The following is a 26,341-nucleotide window of genomic DNA, read 5'->3' on the forward strand; positions in this document are numbered from 1 at the left end:
GGTAGTGATGTTATATTATTGTTCATATTATGTTATATTATTGTTCATGTTATATTATTATGTAATACCTCTTCAAATCCCATCCTTTTTCATAAATGCCCTGAAATGTGCCAAAACATTTTATTCACTTTCAGTATTTGTTTTCATATCTTCTATGTAAATGTAATTTTCTTTAAGATGTAGTGCTCTGTTTCATTTATAGTTAATGAAAATTAGATAAAGAAAATTAATTCAGTCTCATTTCCATGGCTTTACATCTCAACCGGAAGGATTACACCTTAAATGGACCCCATTGGAAATAAGCCTATTTTATAGGCTTTATGAGTAATCCAAGGCCAAAGGCATTTTCATCTGGTTTTATCAAATTTCTCTCTTTTTTATTGACATTTCTAAATTTTCAACTATTTTACTTAGAAGATTTGCAAGCACAGTGTAATTTAATTTATGCGATACTAGTTAAAACTGTGATATTTTAAGGTATGTGAAATTCTTCTGTGAGATCTTATATTTTATAATTAATAATTTTAAGAAATCCACAATAATTTATTACTGATTTTAATTGTTATTGAATTGCTTATATAATATTTGTAATGTGTAATTTTATTATGCCTTTGCCTGAATAAACATAATAATTATAATAATAACTACCCCAGCCTTGCTCGCGACCAATGTCGTGAGCAATACCCCGAGCTCTGTAACTAGTCGTAATGTTCAGTATTGACATAGATCAAGGCAAGGCTTACTCAGCCACTTCTGTCTCTCTATGCCAATACCTACCAATAGTGAAGAGTGAGATATTTTACCAATACGACCAACCTTCGAACGAAGAATAATACTCCCAGAGTCTGTCGACCGCTATTTACACTTTGGAGGGAAACAACGACCCCTAGAGGTGATCACAAAAACTAATCACAGAACCGCTTACATATTTCACGAATGATGAAGCGTCTGGCAGACATCAACAATACACATGACACTTGTATCATAACGGCAGGGACTGTAAGGCCTATTTTCGCCACTTAAGTAGGTATTCGTTCGAGCTATACTATGAGAGTTTGACTCCCGGTCGTGGTAGTATGCTAAAGTTTGGAATTAATTTTCAGTGTTTAACAAATTTGAGTGCAATGAAAAACGCGTGCGATCACCTCGAAACAAATTAAATAAAAGTTATGAAAGAAATTTCCAATTAGTCAAATAACCAATCAACTTACTGATATTGTTACACATTTAACACTTCATATCCCACTGCCATGTATGTGGTCGTGAGGGACATTTAACACTTCATATCCCACTCTGATGTACGCAGTCGCGAGGGACATTCATCACTTCATATCCCACTGTCATGTGGTTGATCGAGATGGATATTTAACACTTCGTATCCCAATCTCATGTCTGTGGTCGAGAGGACTATTTAACACTTCATATCCCACTGTCATGTGGGTGATCGAGGAGGACATTTAACACTTCATATCCCACTGTCATGTACGTGGTCGAGAGGGCCATTTAACACTTCATATCCCACTGTCATGTACGTGGTCGCGAGGGACATTTAACACTTCATATCCAACTGTCATGTACGTGGTCGCAAGGGACATTTAACACTTCATATCCCACTGTCATGTGGGTGGTCGAGAGGGACATTTAACACTTCATATCCCACTGTCATGTACGTGGTCGCGAGGGACATTTAACACTTCATATCCCACTGTCATGTGGGTGGTCGTGAGGGACATTTAACACTTCATATCCCACTGTCATGTATGTGGTCGTGAGGGACATTTTACACTTCATATCCCACTGTCATGTACGTGGTCGGGAGGGACATTTAACACTTCATATCCCACTGTCATGTACGTGGTCGGGAGGGACATTCATCACTTCATATCCCACTGTCATGTGGTTGATCGAGAGGGACATTTAACACTTCATATCCCACTGTCATGTACGTGGTCGAGAGGGCCATTTAACACTTCTTATCCCACTGTCATGTATGCAGTCGCGAGGGACATTCATCACTTCATATCCCACTGTCATGTGGGTGATCGAGAGGGACATTTAACACTTCATATCCCACTGTCATGTACGTGGTCGCAAGGGACATTTAACACTTCATATCCCACTGTCATGTACGTGGTCGCGAGGGACATTCATCACTTCATATCCCACTGTCATGTGGTTGATCGAGAGGGACATTTAACACTTCGTATCCCACTGTCATGTCTGTGGTCGAGAGGTCCATTTAACACTTCATATCCCACTGTCATGTGGGTGGTCGAGAGGGACATTTAACACTTCATATCCCACTGTCATGTGGGTGATCGAGAGGGACATTTAACACTTCATATCCCACTGCCATGTATGTGGTCGTGGGGGACATTTAACACTTCATATCCCACTGCCATGTATGTGGTCGTGAGGGACATTTAACACTTCATATCCAACTGTCATGTATGTGGTCGTGAGGGACATTTTACACTTCATATCCCACTGTCATGTACGTGGTCGCGAGGGACATTTAACACTTCATATCCCACTGTCATGTCTGTGGTCGTGAGGGACATTTAACACTTCATATCCCACTGTCATGTACGTGGTCGCGAGGGACATTCATCACTTCATATCCCACTGTCATGTGGGTGATCGAGAGGGACATTTAACACTTCATATCCCACTGTCATGTGGGTGGTCGAGAGGGACATTTAACACTTCATATCCCACTGTCATATATGTGGTTGTGAGGGACATTTAACACTTCATATCCCACTGTCATGTACGTGGTCGAGAGGGACATTGAACACTTCATATCCCACTGTCATGTCTGTGGTCTTCAGGGCCATTTAACACTTCATATCCCACTGCCATGTATGCAGTAGCGAGGGACATTCATCACTTCATATCCAACTGTCATGTACGTAGTCGAGAGGGCCATTTAACACTTCATATCCCACTGTCATGTACGTGTGTCGAGAGGGCATTTAACACTTCATATCCCATTGTCATGTATGTGAGGGACATTTAACACTTCATATCCCACTGTCATGTCGTGGTCGAGGGACATTTAACACTTCATATCCCACTGTCATGTGGGTGGTCGAGAGGGACACTTCATATCCCACTGTCACTTCATATCCCACTGTCATGTATCACGAGGGACATTTAACACTTCATATCCCACTGTCATGTGGGTGGTCGAGAGGGACATTTAACACTTCATATCCCACTGTCATGTGGGTGGTCGAGAGGGACATTTAACACTTCATATCCCACTGTCATATCCATTTGTCACTGTCACGTGGTCGCAAGGGACATTTAACACTTCATCTTCCACTGTCATGTGGGTGATCGAGAGTGACATTTAACACTTTATAGCCCAGTGTCATGTACGTGGTCGTTAGGGACATTTAACACTTCATATCCCACTGTCATGAGGGACATTTAACACTTCATATCCCACTGTCATGTGGGTGATCGAGAGGGACATTTAACACTTCATATCCCACTGCCATGTATGTGGTCGAGAGGGACATTTAACACTTTATATCCAACTGTCATGTATGTGGGCGTGAGGGACATTTTAAACTTCATATCCCATTGTCATTTACGTGGTCGCGAGGGACATTTAACACTTCATATCCCACTGTCATGTACGTGGTCGCAAGGGACATTTAACACTTCATATCCCACTGTCATGTGGGTGGTCGAGAGGGACATTTAACACTTCATATCCCACTGTCATGTGGGTGGTCGCAGGGGACATTCAACACTTCATATCCCACTCTCATGTGGGTGATCGGGAGGGACATTAAACACTTCATATCCCACTTCCATGTATGTGGTCGTGAGGAACATTTAACACTTCATATCCCACTGTCATGTGGGTGGTCGAGAGGGACATTTAACACTTCATATCCCACTGTCATGTACGTGGTCGCAAGGGACATTTAACACTTCATATCCCACTGTCATGTGGGTGGTCGAGAGGGACATTTAACACTTCATATCCCACTGTCATGTCTGTGGTCGTCAGGGCCATTGAACACTTCATATCCCACTGTCATGTGGGTGGTCGAGAGTGACATTTAACACTTCATATCCCATTGTCATGTACGTGGTCGCGAGGGACATTCATCACTTCATATCCCACTGTCATGTGGGTGATCGAGAGAGACATTTAACACTTCATAACCCACTGACATGTATGTGGTCGTGAGGGACATTCATCACTTGATATCCCACTGTCATGTGGATGATCTAGGAGGACATTTAACACTTCATATCCCACTGTCATGTACGTAGTCGAGAGGGACATTTATCACTTCATATCCCAGTGTTATGTGGGTGGTCGAGAGGGACATTTAACACTTCATATCCCACTGTCATGTGGATGATCCAGGAGGACATTTAACACTTCATATCCCACTGTCATGTGGGTGATCGAGAGGGACATTTAACACTTCATATCCCAATGTAATGTTGGTGATCGAGAGGGCCATTTAACACTTCATATCCCACTGTCATGTGGGTGGTCGAGAGGGACATTTAACACTTCATATCCCACTGTCATGTGGGTGGTCGAGAGGGACATTGAACACTTCATATCCCACTGTCATGTCTGTGGTCGTCAGGGCCATTTAACACTTCATATCCCACTGTCATGTACGTGGTCGAGAGCGACATTTAACACTTCATATCCCACAGTAATGTACTTGGTCGCGAGGGACATTTTACACTTCATATCCCACTGTCATGTACGTAGTCGCGAGGGACATTGAACACTTCATATCCCACTGTCATGTCTGTGCTCGTGAGGGACATTTAACACTTCATCACTTCATATCCCACTGTCATGTATGTGGGTGGTCGAGAGGGACATTTAACACTTCATATCCCACTGTCATGTACGTGGTCGCAAGGGACATTTAACACTTCATATCCCACTGTCATGTGGGTGGTCGAGAGGGACATTTAACACTTCATATCCCACTGTCATGTACGTGGTCGAGAGCGACATTTTAACACTTGATATCCCACAGTAATGTACGCAGTCGAGAGGGACATTGAACACTTCATATCCCACTGTCATGTACGTGGTCGTCAGGGACATTTAACACTTCATATCCCACTGTCATGTACGTGGTCGTTAGGGACATTTAACACTTCATATCCAACTGTCATGTGGGTGGGACATTTCATATCCCACTGTCATGTATGTGGTCGAGAGGGACATTTAACACTTCATATCCCACTGTCATGTATGTGGTCGTGAGGGACATTTAACACTTCATATCCCACTGTCATGTACGTGGTCGTTAGGGACATTTAACACTTCATATCCCACTGTCATGTACGTGGTCGCGAGGGACATTTAACACTTCATATCCCACTGTCATGTACGTGGTCGCGAGGGACATTTAACACTTCATATCCCACTGTCATGTATGTGGTCGTGAGGGACATTTAACACTTCATATCCCACTGTCATGTACGTGGTCGCGAGGGACATTTAACACTTCATATCCCACTGTCATGTGGGTGGTCGAGAGGGACATTTAACACTTCATATCCCACTGTCATGTACATGGTCGTTAGGGACATTTAACACTTCATATCCCACTGTCATGTCTGTGGTCGTCAGGGCCATTTAACACTTCATATCCCACTGTCATGTACGTGGTCGCAAGGGACATTTAACACTTCATATCCCACTGTCATGTGGGTGATCGAGAGGGACATTTAACACTTCATATCCCACTGTCATGTATGTGGTCGTGAGGGACATTTAACACTTCATATCCCACTGTCATGTACGTGGTCGCGAGGGACATTTAACACTTCATATCAAACTGTCATGTACGTGGTCGCAAGGGACATTTAACACTTCATATCCCACTGTCATGTGGGTGGTCGAGAGGGCCATTTAACACTTCATATCCCACTGTCATGTACGTGGTCGCGAGGGACATTTAACACTTCATATCAAACTGTCATGTACGTGGTCGCAAGGGACATTTAACACTTCATATCCCACTGTCATCTGGGTGGTCGAGAGGGACATTTAACACTTCATATCCCACTGTCATGTGGGTGATCGAGAGGGACATTTAACACTTCATATCCCACTGTCATGTATGTGGTCGTGAGGGACATTTAACACTTCATATCCAACTGTCATGTATGTGGTCGTGAGGGACATTTTACACTTCATATCCCACTGTCATGTATGTGGTCGAGAGGGACATTTAACACTTCATATCCCACTGTCATGTACGTGGTCGCGAGGGACATTTAACACTTCATATCCATCTGTCATATACGTGGTAGCGAGGGACATTTAACACTTCATATCCCACTGTCATGTATGTGGTCGAGAGGGACATTTAACACTTCATATCCCACTGTCATGTATGTGGTCGCGAGGGACATTTAACACTTCATATCCCACTGTCATGTACGTGGTCGAGAGGGCCATTTAACACTTCATATCCCACTGTCATGTACGTAGTCGAGAGGGCCATTTAACACTTCATATCCCACTGTCATGTATGCAGTAGCGAGGGACATTCATCACTTCATATCCCACTGTCATGTACGTGGTCGAGAGGGCCATTTAACACTTCATATCCCACTGTCATGTACGGAGTCGCGAGGGACATTTAACACTTCATATCCCACTGTCATGTACGTGGTCGTGAGGGACATTTAACACTTCATATCCCACTGTCATGTACGTGGTCGAGAGGGCCATTTAACACTTCATATCCCACTGTCATGTATGCAGTAGCGAGGGACATTCATCACTTCATATCCCACTGTCATGTGGGTGATCGAGGAGGACATTTAACACTTCATATCCCACTGTCATGTACGTGGTCGAGAGGTCCATTTAACACTTCATATCCCACTGTCATGTACGTGGTCGCAAGGGACATTTAACACTTCATATCCCACTGTCATGTACGTGGTCGCGAGGGACATTTTACACTTCATATCCAACTGTCACGTGGGTATCAAGGAGGACATTTAACACTTCATATCCCACTGTCATGTACGTGGTCGCGAGGGACATTTAACACTTCATATCCCACTGTCATGTATGTGGTCGTGAGGGACATTTAACACTTCATATCCCACTGTCATGTGGGTGATCGAGAGGGCCATTTAACACTTCATATCCCACTGCCATGTATGTGGTCGTGAGGGACATTTAACACTTCATATCCCACTGTCATGTGGGTGGTCGTGAGGGACATTTAACACTTCATATCCCACTGTCATGTACGTGGTCGAGAGGGACATTTAACACTTCATATCCCACTGAGAGGGACATTTAACACTTCATATCCCACTGTCATGTACGTGGTCGAGAGGGACATTTAACACTTCATATCCCACTGTCATGTACGTGGTCGCGAGGGACATTCATCACTTCATATCCCACTGTCATGTGGTTGATCGAGAGGGACATTTAACTCTTCATATCCCACTGTCATGTGGGTGGTCGCAGGGGACATTCAACACTTCATATCCCACTGTCATGTGGGTGATCGAGAGGGACATTTAACACTTCATATCCCACTGTCATGTGGGTGGTCGAGAGGGACATTTAACACTTCATATCCCACTGTCATGTACGTGGTCGCGAGGGACATTTAACACTTCATATCCCACTGTCATGTGGGTGGTCGAGAGGGACATTTAACACTTCATATCCCACTGTCATGTACGTGGTCGCGAGGGACATTTAACACTTCATATCCCACTGTCATGTGGGTGGTCGCGAGGGACATTTAACACTTCATATCCCACTGTCATCTGGGTGGTCGAGAGGGACATTTAACACTTCATATCCCACTGTGATGTACGCAGTCGCGAGGGACATTCATCACTTCATATCCCACTGTCATGTGGGTGATCGAGAGGGACATTTAACACTTCATATCCCACTGCCATGTATGTGGTCGTGAGGGACATTTAACACTTCATATCCCACTGTCATGTGGGTGATCGAGAGGGACATTTAACACTTCATATCCCACTGTCATGTATGTGGTCGTGAGGGACATTTAACACTTCATATCCCACTGTCATGTACGTGGTCGCGAGGGACATTTAACACTTCATATCCCACTGTCATCTGGGTGGTCGAGAGGGACATTTAACACTTCATATCCCACTCTGATGACATTTAACACTGGTCATGTGGTCGAGAGCGACATTTAACACTTCATATCCCACTGTGATGTACTTGGTCGCGAGTGACATTTAACACTTCATATCCCGCTGCCATGTATGTGGTCGAGAGGGACACAACACTTCATACACTTCATATCCCACTTCATATCCCACTGTCATGTGGTTGATCGAGAGGGACATTTAACACTTCATATCCCACTGTCATGTCTGTGGTCGTGAGGGACATTTAACACTTCATATCCCACTGTCATGTGGATGATCGAGAGGGCCATTTAACACTTCATATCCCACTGTCATGTGGGTGGTCGCAAGGGACATTTAACACTTCATATCCTACTGTGATGTACGTGGTCGCGAGGGACATTTAACACTTCATATCCAACTGTCATGTGGGTGGTCGAGAGGGACATTTAACACTTCATATCCCACTGTCATGTACGTGGTCGCGAGGGACATTTAACACTTCATATCCCACTGTCATGTACGTAGTCGCGAGGGACATTTAACACTTCATATCCCACTGTCATGTCTGTGCTCGTGAGGGACATTTAACACTTCATATCCCACTGTCATGTCTGTGGTCGTCAGGGCCATTTAACACTTCATATCCCACTGTCATGTACGTGGTCGAGAGCCTCATTTAACACTTGATATCCCACTGTCATGTACTTGGTCGCGAGGGACATTTTACACTTCATATCCCACTGTCATGTACGTGGTCGCGAGGGACATTTAACACTTCATATCCCATGTACATACAACACTGGGGATTAAGATCTTTAAGAGATCTTTCTCAGATCTCTAGTCAATGACACCAGTGAAATAGGCCAACTGACATACAACACTGGGGATTAAGATCTTTCTCAAATCTCTAGTCAATGACACCAGTGAAATAGGCCAACTGACATACAACACTGGGGATTAAGATCTTTCTCAGATCTCTAGTCAATGACACCAGTGAAATAGGCCAACTGTACATACAACACTGGGGAATAAGATCTTTCTCAGATCTCTAGTCAATGACACCAGTGAAATAGGCCAACTGTACATACAACACTGGGGAATAAGATCTTTCACAGATCTCTAGTCAATGACACAAGTGAAATAGGCCAACTGACATACAACACTGCTAAATGAGATCTTTCTCAGATCTCTAGTCAATGACACCAGTGAAATAGGCCAACTGTACATACAACACTGGGGATTAAGATCTATCTCAGATCTCTAGTCAATGACACAAGTCAAATAGGCCAACTGTACATACAACGCTGGGGATTAGGATCTTTCTCAGATCTCTAGTCAATGAAACTAGTGAAATAGGCCAACTGACATACAACACTGGGGATTAAGATCTGTCTCAGATCTCTAGTCAATGACACCAGTCAAATAGGTCAACTGATATACAACACTGGGGATTAAGATCTTTTTAAGATCTCTAGTCAATGACACCAGTGAAATAGGTCAACTGATATACAACACTGGGGATTAAGATCTGTCTCAGATCTCTAGTCAATGACACCAGTCAAATAGGCCAACTGACATACAACACTGGGGATTAAGATCTTTCTCAAATCTCTAGTCAATGACACCAGTGAAATAGGCCAACTGTACATACAACACTGGGGAATAAGATCTTTCTCAGATCTCTAGTCAATGACACCAGTGAAATAGGCCAACTGACATACAACACTGGGGAAAAAGATTTTTCCCGAATCTCTAGTCAATGACACCAGTGAAATAGGCCAACTGACATACAACACTTGGGAATAAGATCTTTCTCAGATCTCTAGTCAATGACACCAGTGAAATAGGCCAACTGACATACAACACTGGGGACAAAGATTTTTCCCGAATCTCTAGTCAATGACACCAGTGAAATAGGCCAACTGACATACAACACTGGGGACAAAGATTTTTCCCGAATCTCTAGTCAATGGCACCAGTGAAATAGGCCAACTGACATACAACACTTGGGATTAAGATCTTTCTCAGATCTCTAGTCAATGACACCAGTGAAATAGGCCAACTGTACATACAACACTGGGGATTAAGATCTTTCTCAAATCTCTAGTCAATGACACCAGTGAAATAGGCCAACTGTACATACAGTACTGGGGATTAAGATCTTTTTCAGATCTCTAGTCAATGACACAAGTGACATAGGCCAACTGACATACAACACTGCTAAATGAGATCTTTCTCAGATCTCTAGTCAATGACACCAGTCAAATAGGCCAACTGTACATCCAACACTGGGGATTAATATCTTCTCAGATCTCTAGTCAATGACACAGTCAAATAGGCCAACTGTACATACAGCACTGGGGATTAAGATCTTTTTCAGATCTCTAGTCAATGACACCAGTGAAATAGGCCAACTGTACATACAACACTGGGGATTAACATCTTTCTCAGATCTCTAGTCAATGACACAAGTCAAATAGGCCAACTGACATACAACACTGCTAAATGAGATCTTTCTCAGATCTCTAGTCAATGACACCAGTGAAATAGGCCAACTGTACATACAACACTGGGGATTAAGATCTTTCTCAGATCTCTAGTCAATGACACCAGTGAAATAGGCCAACTGTACATACAACACTGGGGATTAACATCTTTCTCAGATCTCTAGTCAATGACACAAGTCAAATAGGCCAACTGATATACAACACTGCTAAATGATATCTTTTTCAGATCTCTAGTCAATGACAACAGTCAAATAGGCCAACTGTACATCCAACACTGGGGATTAATATCTTCTCAGATCTCTTGTCAATGACACCATTGATATAGGCCAACTGTACATACAACACACGGGAATAAGATCTTTCACAGATCTCTAGTCAATGTCACCAGTGAAATAGGCCAACTGTACATACAACACTGGGGATTAAGATCTTTCTCAGATCTCTAGTCAATGACACCAGTGAAATAGGCCAACTGACATACAACACTGGGGATTAATATCTTTCTCAGATCTCTAGTCAATGACACCAGTCAAATAGGCCAACTGTACATACAACACTGGGGATTAAGATCTTTCTCTGATCTCTAGTCAATGACACCAGTCAAATAGGCCAACTGTACATACAACACTGGGGATTAAGATCTTTCTCTGATCTCTAGTCAATGACACCAGTGAAATAGGCCAACTGACATACAACACTGGGGAAAAAGATTTTTCACAGATCTCTAGTTAATGACACCAGTGAAATAAGCCAACTGTACATACAACACTGGGGATTAAGATCTTTCTCAGATCTCTAGTCAATGACACCAGTGAAATAGGCCAACTGACATACAACACTTGGGAATAAGATTTTTCCCGAATCTCTAGTCAATGACACCAGTGAAATAGGCCAACTGACATACAACACTGGGGATTAAGATCTTTCTCAGATCTCTAGTCAATGACACCAGTGAAATAGGCCAACTGTACATACAACACTGGGGATTAAGATCTTTCTCAGATCTCTAGTCAATGACACCAGTGAAATAGGCCAACTGTACATACAACACTGGGGATTAAAATCTTTCTCAGATCTCTAGTCAATGACACCAGTGAAATAGGCCAACTGACGTACAACGCTGAGGATTAAGATCTCTCTCACATCTCTAGTCAATGACACCAGTGAAATAGGCCAACTGACATACAACACTGGGGAAAAAGACTTTTCACAGATCTCTAGTTAATGACACCAGTGAAATAGGCCAACTGACATACAACACTGGGGAATAAGATCTTTCTCAGATCTCTAGTCAATGACACTAGTGAAATAGGCTAACTGACATACAACACTGGGGATTAAGATCTTTCTCAAATCTCTAGTCAATGACACCAGTGAAATAGGCCAACTGTACATACAGTACTGGGGATTAAGATCTTTTTCAGATCTCTAGTCAATGACACAAGTGACATAGGCCAACTGACATACAACACTGCTAAATGAGATCTTTCTCAGATCTCTAGTCAATGACACCAGTGAAATAGGCCAACTGTACATACAACACTGGGGATTAAGATCTTTCTCAGATCTCTAGTCAATGACACCAGTCAAATAGGCCAACTGTACATACAGCACTGGGGATTAAGATCTTTTTCAGATCTCTAGCTAATGACACCAGTGAAATAGGCCAACTGTACATACAGCACTGGGGATTAACATCTTTCTCAGATCTCTAGTCAATGACACAAGTCAAATAGGCCAACTGACATACAACACTGCTAAATGAGATCTTTCTCAGATCTCTAGTCAATGACACCAGTGAAATAGGCCAACTGTACATACAACACTGGGGATTAAGATCTTTCTCACATCTTTAGTCAATGACACCAGTTAAATAGGCCAACTGTACATACAACACTGGGGATTAAGATCTTTCTCAGATCTCTAGTTAATGACACCAGTGAAATAGGCCAACTGACATACAACACTGGGGAAAAAGATTTTTCTCGAATCTCTAGTCAATGGCACCAGTGAAATAGGCCAACTGACATACAACACTTGGGAATAAGATCTTTCACAAATCTCTAGTCAATGACACTAGTGAAATAGGCTAACTGACATACAACACTGGGGATTAAGATCTTTCTCACATCTCTAGTCAATGACACCAGTGAAATAGGCCAACTGACATGTAGTCAATGACACCAATCAAATAGGCCAACTGTACATACAACACTGGGGATGAAGATCTTTCTCAGATCTCTAGTCAATTACATCAGTCAAATAGGCCAGCTGACATACAACACTGGGGAAAAAGATTTTTCTCGAATCTCTAGTCAATGACACCAGTGAAATAGGCCAACTGACATACAACACTGGGGAATAAGATCTTTCTCACATCTCTAGTCAATGACACCAGTGAAATAGGCCAACTGACATACAACACTGGGGAATAAGATCTTTCTCAGATCTCTAGTCAATGACACCAGTGAAATAGGCCAACTGTACATACAACACTGGGGATTAAGATCTTTCTCAGATCTCTAGTCAATGACACCAGTGAAATAGGCCAACTGACATACAACACTGCTAAATGAGATCTTTCTCAGATCTCTAGTCGATGACACCAGTGAAATAGGCCAACTGTACATACAACACTGGGGAATAAGATCTTTCTCACATCTCTAGTCAATGACACCAGTGAAATAGGCCAACTGACATACAACACTGGGGAAAAAGATTTTTCTCGAATATCTAGTCAATGGCACCAGTGAAATAGGCCAACTGACATACAACACTGCTAAATGAGATCTTTCTCAGATCTCTAGTCAATGACACCAGTGAAATAGGCCAACTGTACATACAACACTGGGGATTAAGATCTTTCTCAGATCTCTAGTCAATGACACCAGTCAAATAGGCCAACTGTACATACAGCACTGGGGATTAAGATCTTTTTCAGATCTCTAGCTAATGACACCAGTGAAATAGGCCAACTGACATACAACACTGCTAAATGAGATCTTTCTCAGATCTCTAGTCAATGACACCAGTGAAATAAGCCAACTGTACATACAACACTGGAGATTAAGATCTTTCTCAGATCTCTAGTCAATGACACCAGTCAAATAGGCCAACTGTACATCCAACACTGGGGATTAAGATCTTTCTCAGATCTCTAGTCAATGACACCAGTGAAATAGGCCAACTGTACATACAACACTGCTAAATAAGATCTTTCTCAGATCTCTAGTCAATGACACCAGTGAAATAGGCCAACTGTACATACAACACTGGGGATTAAGATCTTTCTCAGATCTCTAGTTAATGACACCAGTGAAATAGGCCAACTGACATACAACACTGGGGATTAAGATCTTTCTCAAATCTCTAGTCAATGACACCAGTGAAATAGGCCAACTGTACATACAGCACTGGGGATTAAGATTTTTCATAGATCTCTAGTTAATGACACCAGTGAAATAAGCCAACTGTACATCCAACACTGGGGATTAAAATCTTTCTCAGATCTCTAGTCAATGACATCAGTGAAATAGGCCAACTGTACATACAACACTGGGGATTAAGATCTTTCTCAGATCTCTAGTCAATGACACCAGTGAAATAGGCCAACTGTACATACAACACTGGGGATTAAGATCTTTCTCAGATCTCTAGTCAATGACACTAGTGAAATAGGCTAACTGACATACAACACTGGGGATTAAGATCTTTCTCAAATCTCTAGTCAATGACACCAGTGAAATAGGCCAACTGTACATACAACACTGGGGATTAAGATCTTTCTCAGATCTCTAGTTAATGACACCAGTGAAATAGGCCAACTGACATACAACACTGGGGATTAAGATCTTTCTCAGATCTCTAGTCAATGACACCAGTGAAATAGGCCAACTGTACATACAACACTGGGGATTAAGATCTTTCTCAGATCTCTAGTCAATGACACCAGTGAAATAGGCCAACTGACATACAACACTTGGGAATAAGATCTTTCACAGATCTCTAGTCAATGACACAAGTGAAATAGGCCAACTGACATACAACACTGCTAAATGAGATCTTTCTCAGATCTCTAGTCAATGACACCAGTGAAATAGGCCAACTGTACATACAACACTGGGGATTAAGATCTTTCTCAGATCTCTAGTCAATGACACCAGTGAAATAGGCCAACTGTACATACAACACTGGGGAATAAGATCTTTCTCAGATCTCTAGTCAATGACACCAGTGAAATAGGCCAACTGACATACAACACTGGGGAATAAGATCTTTCTCAGATCTCTAGTCAATGACACCAGTGAAATAGGCCAACTGACGTACAACACTGGGGATTAAGATCTTTCTCACATCTTTAGTCAATGACACCAGTGAAATAGGCCAACTGTACATACAACACTGGGGATTAAGATCTTTCTCAGATCTCTAGTCAATGACACCAGTGAAATAGGCCAACTGACATACAACACTGGGGATTAAGATCTTTCTCAAATCTCTAGTCAATGACACCAGTGAAATAGGCCAACTGTACATACAACACTGGGGATTAATATCTTTCTCAGATCTCTAGTCAATGACACCAGTGAAATAGGCCAACTGACATACAACACTGGGGAATAAGATCTTTCACAGATCTCTAGTCAATGACACCAGTGAAATAGGCCAACTGACATACAACACTGGGGATTAAGATCTTTCTCAGATCTCTAGTCAATGACACCAGTGAAATAGGCCAACTGTACATACAACACTGGGGATTAATATCTTTCGCACATCTCTAGTCAATGACACCAGTGAAATAGGCCAAATAACATACAACACTTGGGAATAAGATCTTTCACAGATCTCTAGTCAATGACACAAGTGAAATAGGCCAACTGACATACAACACTGCTAAATGAGATCTTTCTCAGATCTCTAGTCAATGACACCAGTGAAATAGGCCAACTGTACATACAACACTGGGGATTAAGATCTTTCTCAGATCTCTAGTCAATGACACCAGTGAAATAAGCCAACTGTACATACAACACTGGGGAAATCAGATCTTTCTCAGATCTCTAGTCAATGACACCAGTGAAATAGGCCAACTGTACATACAACACTGGGGATTAATATCTTTCGCACATCTCTAGTCAATGACACCAGTGAAATAGGCCAACTGACATACAACACTGCTAAATGAGATCTTTCTCAGATCTCTAGTCAATGACACCAGTGAAATAGGCCAACTGTACATACAACACTGGGGATTAAGATCTTTCTCAGATCTCTAGTCAATGACACCAGTGAAATAGGCCAACTGTACATACAACACTACATACAACACTGCTAAATGAGATCTTTCTCAGATCTCTAGTCGATGACACCAGTGAAATAGGCCAACTGACATACAACACTGGGGAAAAAGATTTTTCCCGAATCTCTAGTCAATGGCACCAGTGAAATAGGCCAACTGACATACAACACTGGGGATTAAGATCTTTCTCAGATCTCTAGTCAATGACACCAGTGAAATAGGCCAACTGTACATACAACACTGGAGATTAAGATCTTTCTCAGATCTCTAGTCAATGACACCAGTGAAATAGGCCAACTGTACATACAACACTGGGGATTAACATCTTTCTCAGATCTCTAGTCAATGACAACAGTCAAATAGGCCAACTGTACATACAACACTGGGGATTAAGATCTTTCTCAGATCTCTAGTCAATGACACCAGTGAAATAGGCCAACTGTACATACAACACTGGGGATTAAGATCTTTCTCAGATCTCTAGTCAATGACACCAGTGAAATAGGCCAACTGACATACAACACTGGGGATTAAGATCTTTCTCAGATCTCTAGTCAATGACACCAGTGAAATAGGCCAACTGTACATACAACACTGGGGATTAAGATCTTTCTTAGATCTCTAGTTAATGAAATAGTGAAATAGGCCAACTGTACATACAACACTGGGGATTAAGATCTTTCTCAGATCTCTAGTCAATGACACCAGTGAAATAGGCCAACTGACATACAACACTGCTAAATGAGATCTTTCTCAGATCTCTAGTCGATGACACCAGTGAAATAGGCCAACTGTACATACAACACTGGGGATTAAGATCTTTCTCAGATCTCTAGTCAATGACACCAGTGAAATAGGCCAACTGTACATACAACACTGGGGATTAAGATCTTTCTCAGATCTCTAGTCAATGACACAAGTGACATAGGCCAACTGACATACAACACTGCTAAATGAGATCTTTCTCAGATCTCTAGTCAATGACACCAGTCAAATAGGCCTACTGTACATACAGCACTGGGGATTAAGATCTTTTTCAGATCTCTAGTCAATGACACCAGTGAAATAGGCCAACTGTACATACAACACTGGGGATTAACATCTTTCTCAGATCTCTAGTCAATGACACCAGTGAAATAGGCCAACTGTACATACAACACTGGGGATTAAGATCTTTCTCAGATCTCTAGTCAATGGCACCAGTGAAATAGGCCAACTGTACATACAACACTGGGGATTAAGATCTTTCTCAGATCTCTAGTCAATGACACCAGTGAAATAGGCCAACTGTACATACAACACTGGGGATTAAGATCTTCTTCAGATCTCTAGTCAATCTGAAATAGTCAACTGACACATGACAATGACACTAGTGAAATAGGCTAACTGACATACAACACTGGGGATTAAGATCTTTCTCAAATCTCTAGTTAATGACACCAGTGAAATAGGCCAACTGTACATACAACACTGGGGATTAAGATCTTTCTCAGATCTCTAGTCAATGACACCAGTGAAATAGGCCAACTGACATACAACACTGGGGAATAAGATCTTTCTCAGATCTCTAGTCAATGGAAACAGTGAAATAGGCCAACTGTACATACAACACTGGGGATTAAGATCTTTCTCTGATCTCTAGTTAATGATACCAGTGAAATAGGCCAACTGATATACAACACTGCTAAATCAGATCTTTCTCAGATCTCTAGTCGATGACACCAGTGAAATAGGCCAACTGTACATACAACACTGGGGAATAAGATCTCTCTCAGATCTCTAGTCAATAACACCAGTCAAATAGGCCAACTGTACATACAATAGTCGGGATTAAAATCTTTCTCAGATCTCTAGTCAATGACACAAGTGAAATAGGCCAACTGACATACAACACTGCTAAATGAGATCTTTCTCAGATCTCTAGTCAATGACACCAGTGAAATAGGCCAACTGTACATACAACACTGGGGATTAAGATCTTTCTCAGATCTCTAGTCAATGACACCAGTGAAATAGGCCAACTGTACATACAGCACTGGGGATTAAGATCTTTCTCAGATCTCTAGTCAATGACACAAGTCAAATAGGCCAACTGACATACAACACTGCTAAATGAGATCTTTCTCAGATCTCTAGTCAATGACACCAGTGAAATAGGCCAACTGTACATACAACACTGGGGATTAAGATCTTTCTCAGATCTCTAGTCAATGACACCAGTGAAATAGGCCAACTGTACATACAACACTGGGGATTAAGATCTTTCTCAGATCTCTAGTCAATGACACCAGTGAAATAGGCCAACTGACATACAACACTTGGGAATAAGATCTTTCACAAATCTCTAGTCAATGACACTAGTGAAATAGGCTAACTGACATACAACACTGGGGATTAAGATCTTTCTCAAATCTCTAGTCAATGACACCAGTGAAATAGGCCAACTGTACATACAGTACTGGGGGCCAACTGTATACACTGGGGATTAAGATCTTTCTCAGATCTCTAGTCAATGACACCAGTGAAATAGGCCAACTGTACATACAACACTGGGGAATAAGATCTTTCACAGATCTCTAGTTAATGACACCAGTGAAAGAAGCCAGCTGTACATACAACACTGAGGAATGAGATCTGTCTCAGATCTCTAGTCAATGACACCAGTGAAATAGGCCAACTGACATACAACACTGGGGATTAAGATCTTTCTCAGATCTCTAGTCAATGACACCAGTGAAATAGGCCAACTGTACATACAACACTGGGGAATAAGATCTTTCACCAATCTCTAGTCAATGACACAAGTGAAATAGGCCAACTGACATACAACACTGCTAAATGAGATCTTTCTCAGATCTCTAGTCAATGACACCAGTGAAATAGGCCAACTGTACATACAACACTGGGGATTAAGATCTTTCTCAGATCTCTAGTCAATGACACCAGTGAAATAGGCCAACTGTACATACAACACTGGAGATTAAGATCTTTCTCAGATCTCTAGTCAATGACACCAGTGAAATAGGCCAACTGACATACAACACTGGGGATTAAGATCTTTCTCAGATCTCTAGTTAATGACACCAGTGAAATAGGCCAACTGACATACAACACTGGGGACAAAGATTTTTCCCGAATCTCTAGTCAATGGCACCAGTGAAATAGGCCAACTGTACATACAACACTGGGGATTAAGATCTTTCTCAGATCTCTAGTCAATGACACAAGTGAAATAGGCCAACTGACATACAACACTGCTAAATGAGATCTTTCTCAGATCTCTAGTCAATGACACCAGTGAAATAGGCCAACTGTACATACAACACTGGGGATTAAGATCTTTCTCAGATCTCTAGTCAATGACACCAGTTAAATAGGCCAACTGTACATACAACACTGGGGATTAAGATCTTTCTCAGATCTCTAGTTAATGAAATAGTGAAATAGGCCAACTGACATACAACACTGGGGATAAAGATCTTTTTCAGATCTCTAGTCAATGACACCAGTGAAATAGGCCAACTGTACATACAACAGTGGGGATTAACATCTTTCTCAGATCTCTAGTCAATGACAACAGTCAAATAGGCCAACTGTACATCCAACACTGGGGATTAATATCTTCTCAGATCTCTAGTCAATGACACAGTCAAATAGGCCAACTGTACATACAACACTGGGGATTAAGATCTTTCTCAGCTCTCTAGTTAATGACACCAGTGAAAAAGGCCAACTGTACATAAAACACAGGAGATTAAGATCTTTCTCAGATCTCTAGTCAATGACACCAGGGAAATAGGCCAACTGACATACAGCACTGGGGATTAAGATCTTTCTCAGATCTCTAGTCAATGACAACAGTGAAATAGGCCAACTGTACATACAACACTGGGGATTAAGATCTTTCTCAGATCTCTAGTCAATGACACCAGTCAAATAGGCCAACTGTACATACAACACTGGGGATTAAGATCTTTCTCAGATCTCTAGTCAATGACACAAGTGAAATAGGCCAACTGACATACAACACTGCTAAATGAGATCTTTCTCAGATCTCTAGTCAATGACACCAGTGAAATAGGCCAACTGTACATACAACACTGGGGATTAAGATCTTTCTCAGATCTCTAGTCAATGACACCAGTGAAATAGGCCAACTGACATACAACACTTGGGAATAAGATCTTTCACAGATCTCTAGTCAATGACACAAGTGAAATAGGCCAACCAACTGACATACAACACTGGGGATTAAGATCTTTCTCAGATCTCTAGTCAATGACACCAGTGAAATAGGCCAACTGACATACAACACTGGGGATTAAGATCTTTCTCAGATCTCTAGTCAATGACACCAGTGAAATAGGCCAACTGTACATACAACACTGGGGATTAAGATCTTTTTCAGATCTCTAGCTAATGACACCAGTGAAATAGGCCAACTGACATACAACACTACTAAATGAGATCGTTCTCAGATCTCTAGTCAATGACACCAGTGAAATAGGCCAACTGCTAACTGACATACAACACTGGGGATTAAGATCTTTCTCAGATCTCTAGTCAATGACACCAGTGAAATAGGCCAACTGACATACAACACTGGGGATTAAGATCTTTCTCAGATCTCTAGTCAATGACACCAGTGAAATAGGCCAACTGTACATACAACACTGGGGATTAAGATTTCAGATTTTCAAATCTCTAGATCTCTAGTCAATGACACCAGTGAAATAGGCCAACTGACATCCAACACTGGGGAAAAAATCTTTTCTCAGATCTCTAGTCAATGACACCAGTGAAATAGGCCAACTGTACATACAACACTGGGGATTAAAATCTTTCTCAGATCTCTAGTCAATGACACCAGTCAAATAGGCCAACTGTACATACAACACTGGGGATTAAGATCTTTCTCAGATCTCTAGTCAATGACACCAGTGAAATAGGCCAACTGTACATACAACACTGGGGATTAAGATCTTTCTCAGATCTCTAGTCAATGACACAAGTGAAATAGGCCAACTGACATACAACACTGGAGAATAAGATCTTTCTCAGATCTCTAGTCAATGACATCAGTGAAATAGGCCAACTGTACATACAACACTGGGGATTAAGATCTTTCTCAGATCTCTAGTCAATGACACCAGTGAAATAGGCCAACTGTACATACAACACTGGGGATTAAGATCTTTCTCAGATCTCTAGTCAATGACACCAGTCAAATAGGCCAACTGTACATACAGCACTGGGGATTAAGATCTTTTTTCAGATCTCTAGTCAATGACACCAGTGAAATAGGCCAACTGTACATACAGCACTGGGGATTAACATCTTTCTCAGATCTCTAGTCAATGACACAAGTCAAATAGGCCAACTGACATACAACACTGCTAAATGAGATCTTTCTCAGATCTCTAGTCAATGGCACCAGTGAAATAGGCCAACTGACATACAACACTTGGGAATAAGATCTTTCACAAATCTCTAGTCAATGACACCAGTGAAATAGGCCAACTGTACATACAGTACTGGGGATTAAGATCTTTTTCAGATCTCTAGTCAATGACACCAGTGAAATAGGCCAACTGACATACAACACTGGGGATTAAGATCTTTCTCAGATCTCTAGTCAATGACACCAGTGAAATAGGCCAACTGTACATACAACACTGGGGATTAAGATTTTTCACAGATCTCTAGTTAATGACACCAGTGAAATTAGCCAACTGTACATACAACACTGGGGACATCAGATCTGTCTCAGATCACTAGTTTATGACACCAGTGAAATAGGCCAACTATGCATACAACACTGGGGATTAAGATCTTTCTCAGATCTCTAGTCAATGACACCAGTGAAATAGGCCAACTGTACATACAACACTGGGGATTAAGATCTTTCTCAGATCTCTAGTTAATGACACCAGTGAAATAGGCCAACTGACATACAACACTGGGGAAAAAGATTTTTCCCGAATCTCTAGTCAATGGCACCAGTGAAATAGGCCAACTGACATACAACACTGCTAAATGAGATCTTTCTCAGATCTCTAGTCAATGACACCAGTCAAATAGGCCAACTGTACATACAGCACTGGGGATTAAGATCTTTTTCAGATCTCTAGTCAATGACACCAGTGAAATAGGCCAACTGTACATACAACACTGGGGATTAAGATCTTTCTCAGATCTCTAGTCAATGACACAAGTGAAATAGGCCAACTGACATACAACACTGCTAAATGAGATCTTTCTCAGATCTCTAGTCAATGACACCAGTGAAATAGGCCAACTGTACATACAACACTGGGGATTAAGATCTTTCTCAGATCTCTAGTCAATGACACCAGTCAAATAGGCCAACTGTACATACAACACTGGGGATTAAGATCTTTCTCAGCTCTCTAGTTAATGACACCAGTGAAATAGGCCAACTGACGTACAACACTGGGGATTAAGATCTTTCTCACATCTCTAGTCAATGACACCAGTGAAATAGGCCAACTGTACATACAACACTGGGGATTAAGATCTTTCTCAGATCTCTAGTCAATGACACCAGTGAAATAGGCCAACTGTACATACAACACTTGGGAATAAGATCTTTCACAGATCTCTAGTCAATGACACAAGTCAAATAGGCCAACTGACATACAACACTGCTAAATGAGATCTTTCTCAGATCTCTAGTCAATGACACCAGAAGGTAAACTAGTACATTGTTGAAAACAACTCCTAGTGGTGAAGTGATCATTTAGATAGGCTTTAAAAAAGTCTTCAAACATAATCTTTTATCAACTAATCTTTCTTTGATACAATCAGGAAAGAGATCAAACCATTTGAATCAGAGATCTCGTAAAATAGAAAAAAAATACAAAATATATATATCATCAAGATATGTATAGATATATATGTTTAACAAATACTGCTGATAATTGCATAAATACATTTCTATAGTGAACAAAAACAGACAATTAATCATGTGGCTTCATCAGGTTCCCCTTACAAATTCAATAAAATGAAGGAAAACAAACTTTAACAAAATTGCCAGGGTTGCCACACATATCTTTAATTTTTTCACACAGATCTTGAACTCTGTTTTTATTATATGGAACATTTACAAAAGATGTTTCAAAATTTTGCTGAGGAGTGAATTTATTTTTAAGATTTCCACTTTAAAATGATAAATATTTAAGAATATAGATTTTAAATCTGTGGGAATCAAACAAAAATCCTTTGAATATTTAGATAAAAATTAGCCATTCTGAAAAGCTTTCTATGTTTTAATCCTCCAGAGATGGGAACTGGCAAGATACTTGCATGAAGTGAGTTATCATGCTATACTTTTCCAGCTGTGACATTGGTCAAGCAGCTGTATTACGAACTTATAAATTCCATAAACTTACTCATAATACATATGATTGATTATTAAAGAACGTAATATAGGAAAGAATTTTTGTAGATATTACCTGGAGTTTGAAAATGAACTTTTTTTTTATTTTGATTTATACAAATGATAAACAGTATTATAACTCAGTCATATTATAACTCAGATTTATTTATCAAATAATAATAAAAAATCAGAATATTAGGAATACAATGAAAATATTTTGCTGCTTAAAGAGAAAAAAACATGTAACTTTAAAGCTCTGTTTTTGTTTTCCTCAGTATACTGTTTAGCATATACAAATCAACATTTTAATGTTTTCAGTTATACATACGTAATCTTGTAGTGGTCAAGTTCGAAAATTATACTGCAAATAAACATTCCATTCTCATCTGATCATTGATATTGAACGATTTACACAAAATGTCCCAATGTTTCTTCTTGGGCTGCTTACACAGTGAGAGTATTCTTAATGTATGGAAGCAGTGTAGCTTCTCCTGTCCCGTTCGCGCCTGGAACCTTCAGTCTCATAGTATGTTAAATCTGGTAAGTATCGATACTGAGAGGCAGGGTTTCTGTAGAAACTGTCTTCCTGAAGAGTACTGTAAAAGCAAAATAATAATGGAGGTTTCATGCTAACAACATCAGGTCAAGTGTACTGTTCCATACAATATTTATGTCTACTTGAAAATTTAAAAGTAAATTCAAGGTACTTTTTCAATCAATGTCTATAAGTATTTTTGTTTTTAAAGACCATCATTTTATTAGGATATACACAAGTAGAGTTGAATAACACAAAGAATCTTCAATGAATCTCTCATCAGTATACATAGACAAAAACTTCTAAACCAGAACTTATTAAAGGACACTTACATGGCTTCCTGGCGAGGCAGGATGAGTGAAGGTTCCCTTCAAAATAAGGAATACAATTAGAATTTACAAACAAATGTTGATATCTCACTATTTAACCATAAACATTTTCCAGGGGAGAACAGGAGCTGTGTGTGTAGCTGCACCACTGTTTATATTATACAGGTGTTTATGGTGGAGGGTTGTGCGTGTAGACACAACAATGTTTATATTATACAGGTGTTTATGGTGGAGGGTTGAGCGTGTAGCTAAAACAATGTTTATATTATACAGGTGTTTATGGTAGAGGGTTGTGTGTGTGTGTGTAGCTATAACACTGTTTATATCAAACAAGTGTTTATGGTGGAGGGTTGTGTGTGTAGATACAACAATGTTTATATTATACAGGTGTTAATGGTGGAGGATTGTGTGTGTAGCTAAAACAATGTTTATATTATACAGGTGTTTATGGTAGAGGGTTGTGTGTGTGTGTGTAGCTATAAGACTGTTTATATTAAACAAGTGTTAATGGTGGAGGATTGTGTGTGTAACTATAGCATTGTTTATATTATACAGGTGTTTATCATAGAGGGTTATGTGTGTGTGAGTGTGTGTGTAGATACAACACTGTTTATATTATACAAGTGTTTATGGTGGACGGTTGTGTGTGTAGCTACAACACTGTTTATACTAAACAGGTGTTTATGGTGGAGGGTTGTGCTTGTGTATGTGTAGCTACAACACTGTTTATATTATACAGGTGTTTATGGTGGAGGGTTGAGGGTGTGTATGTGTAGCTACAACACTGTTTATATTATACAGGTGTTTATCATAGAGGGTTTTGTGTGTGTGTAGCTACAACACTGTTTATATCATACAGGAGTTTGTGGTGAAGGGTTGTGTGTATAGCTACAACACTGTTTATATTATACAGGTGTTTATGGTGGAGGGTTGTGTGTGTAGCTACAACACTGTTTATATTATACAAGTGTTTATGGTGGAGGGTTGTGTGTGTAGCTACAACACTGTTTATATTATACAGGTGTTTATGGTGGAGGGTTGTGTGTGTGTGTGTATGTAGCTACATCTCTGTCTATATGATACCGGTGTTTATGGTGGAGGGTTGTGTGCGTGTGTAGCTATAACACTGTTTATATTATACAGTTGTTTATGGTAGAGGGCTTTGGGTGTGTGTAGATACAACACTGTTTATATTATACAAGTGTTTATTGTGGAGGGTTGTGTGTGTAGCTACAACACTGTTTATATGATACAGGTGTTATGGTAGAGGGTTGTGTGTGTGTGTAGCTACAACACTGTTTATATTATACAGGTGTTGATGGTGGAGGGTGGTGTGTGCATAGCTACAACACTGTTTATATTATACAGGTGTTTATGATGGAGGGTTGTGTGTGTAGCTACAACACTGTTTAGATGATACAGGTGTTGATGGTGGAGGGTTGCGTGTGTGTATGTGTAGCTACATCTCTGTCTATATGATACCGGTGTTTATGGTGGAGGGTTGTGTGCGTGTGTAGCTATAACACTGTTTATATTATACAGGTGTTTATGGTAGAGGGCTATGGGTGTGTGTAGATACAACACTGTTTATATTATACAAGTGTTTATTGTGGAGGGTTGTGTGTGTAGCTACAACACTGTTTATATGATACAGGTGTTATGGTAGAGGGTTGTGTGTGTGTGTGTAGCTACAACACTGTTTATATTATACAGGTGTTGATGGTGGAGGGTGGTGTGTGTGTAGCTACAACACTGTTTATATCATAAAGGTGTTTATGGTGGAGAATTGTGTGTGTAACTACACCACTGTTTATATTATATAGGTGTTTATGGTGGAGGGTTGTATGTGTGTATATGTAGCTACAACACTGTTTATATTATACAGGTGTTTATGGTGGAGGGTTGTGTGTGTGTGTGTGTATGTGTATGTGTGTGTGTATGTGTGTGTAGCTACAACACTGTTTATATTATACAGGTGTTTATGGTAGAGGGTTGTGTATGTGTGTAACTATAACACTGTTTATATCATACAGGTGTTTATGGTAGAGGGTTGTGTGTGTGTGTAACTACAAAACTGTCTATATTACACAGGTGTTTATCGTAGAGGGTTGT

At 40.7% G+C, this 26,341-nt stretch overlaps 1 protein-coding gene across 1 annotated transcript in view; it reads right to left on the minus strand.

Moving 5' to 3' along the window:
- Nucleotides 1-23,828: 23,828 nt before the first annotated feature.
- The window catches only part of LOC132558575 (hemicentin-1-like), a 143,629-nt gene continuing 141,116 nt past the window's right edge, over nucleotides 23,829-26,341 (minus strand). The window contains exons 40-41 of the mRNA XM_060223160.1: nucleotides 24,233-24,268; nucleotides 23,829-23,961 (exon numbers count right to left, since the gene is read on the minus strand). Of these exons, the coding sequence (XP_060079143.1) occupies nucleotides 23,829-23,961; nucleotides 24,233-24,268 (169 nt within the window). The remainder of the gene's footprint in view (nucleotides 23,962-24,232; nucleotides 24,269-26,341) is intronic.

The sequence above is a fragment of the Ylistrum balloti genome, unplaced genomic scaffold (assembly GCF_031769215.1).
Source record: "Ylistrum balloti isolate Yb309-2 unplaced genomic scaffold, AGI_CSIRO_Ybal_v1 Utg370798, whole genome shotgun sequence".
NCBI classification, from domain to species: domain Eukaryota; kingdom Metazoa; phylum Mollusca; class Bivalvia; order Pectinida; family Pectinidae; genus Ylistrum; species Ylistrum balloti.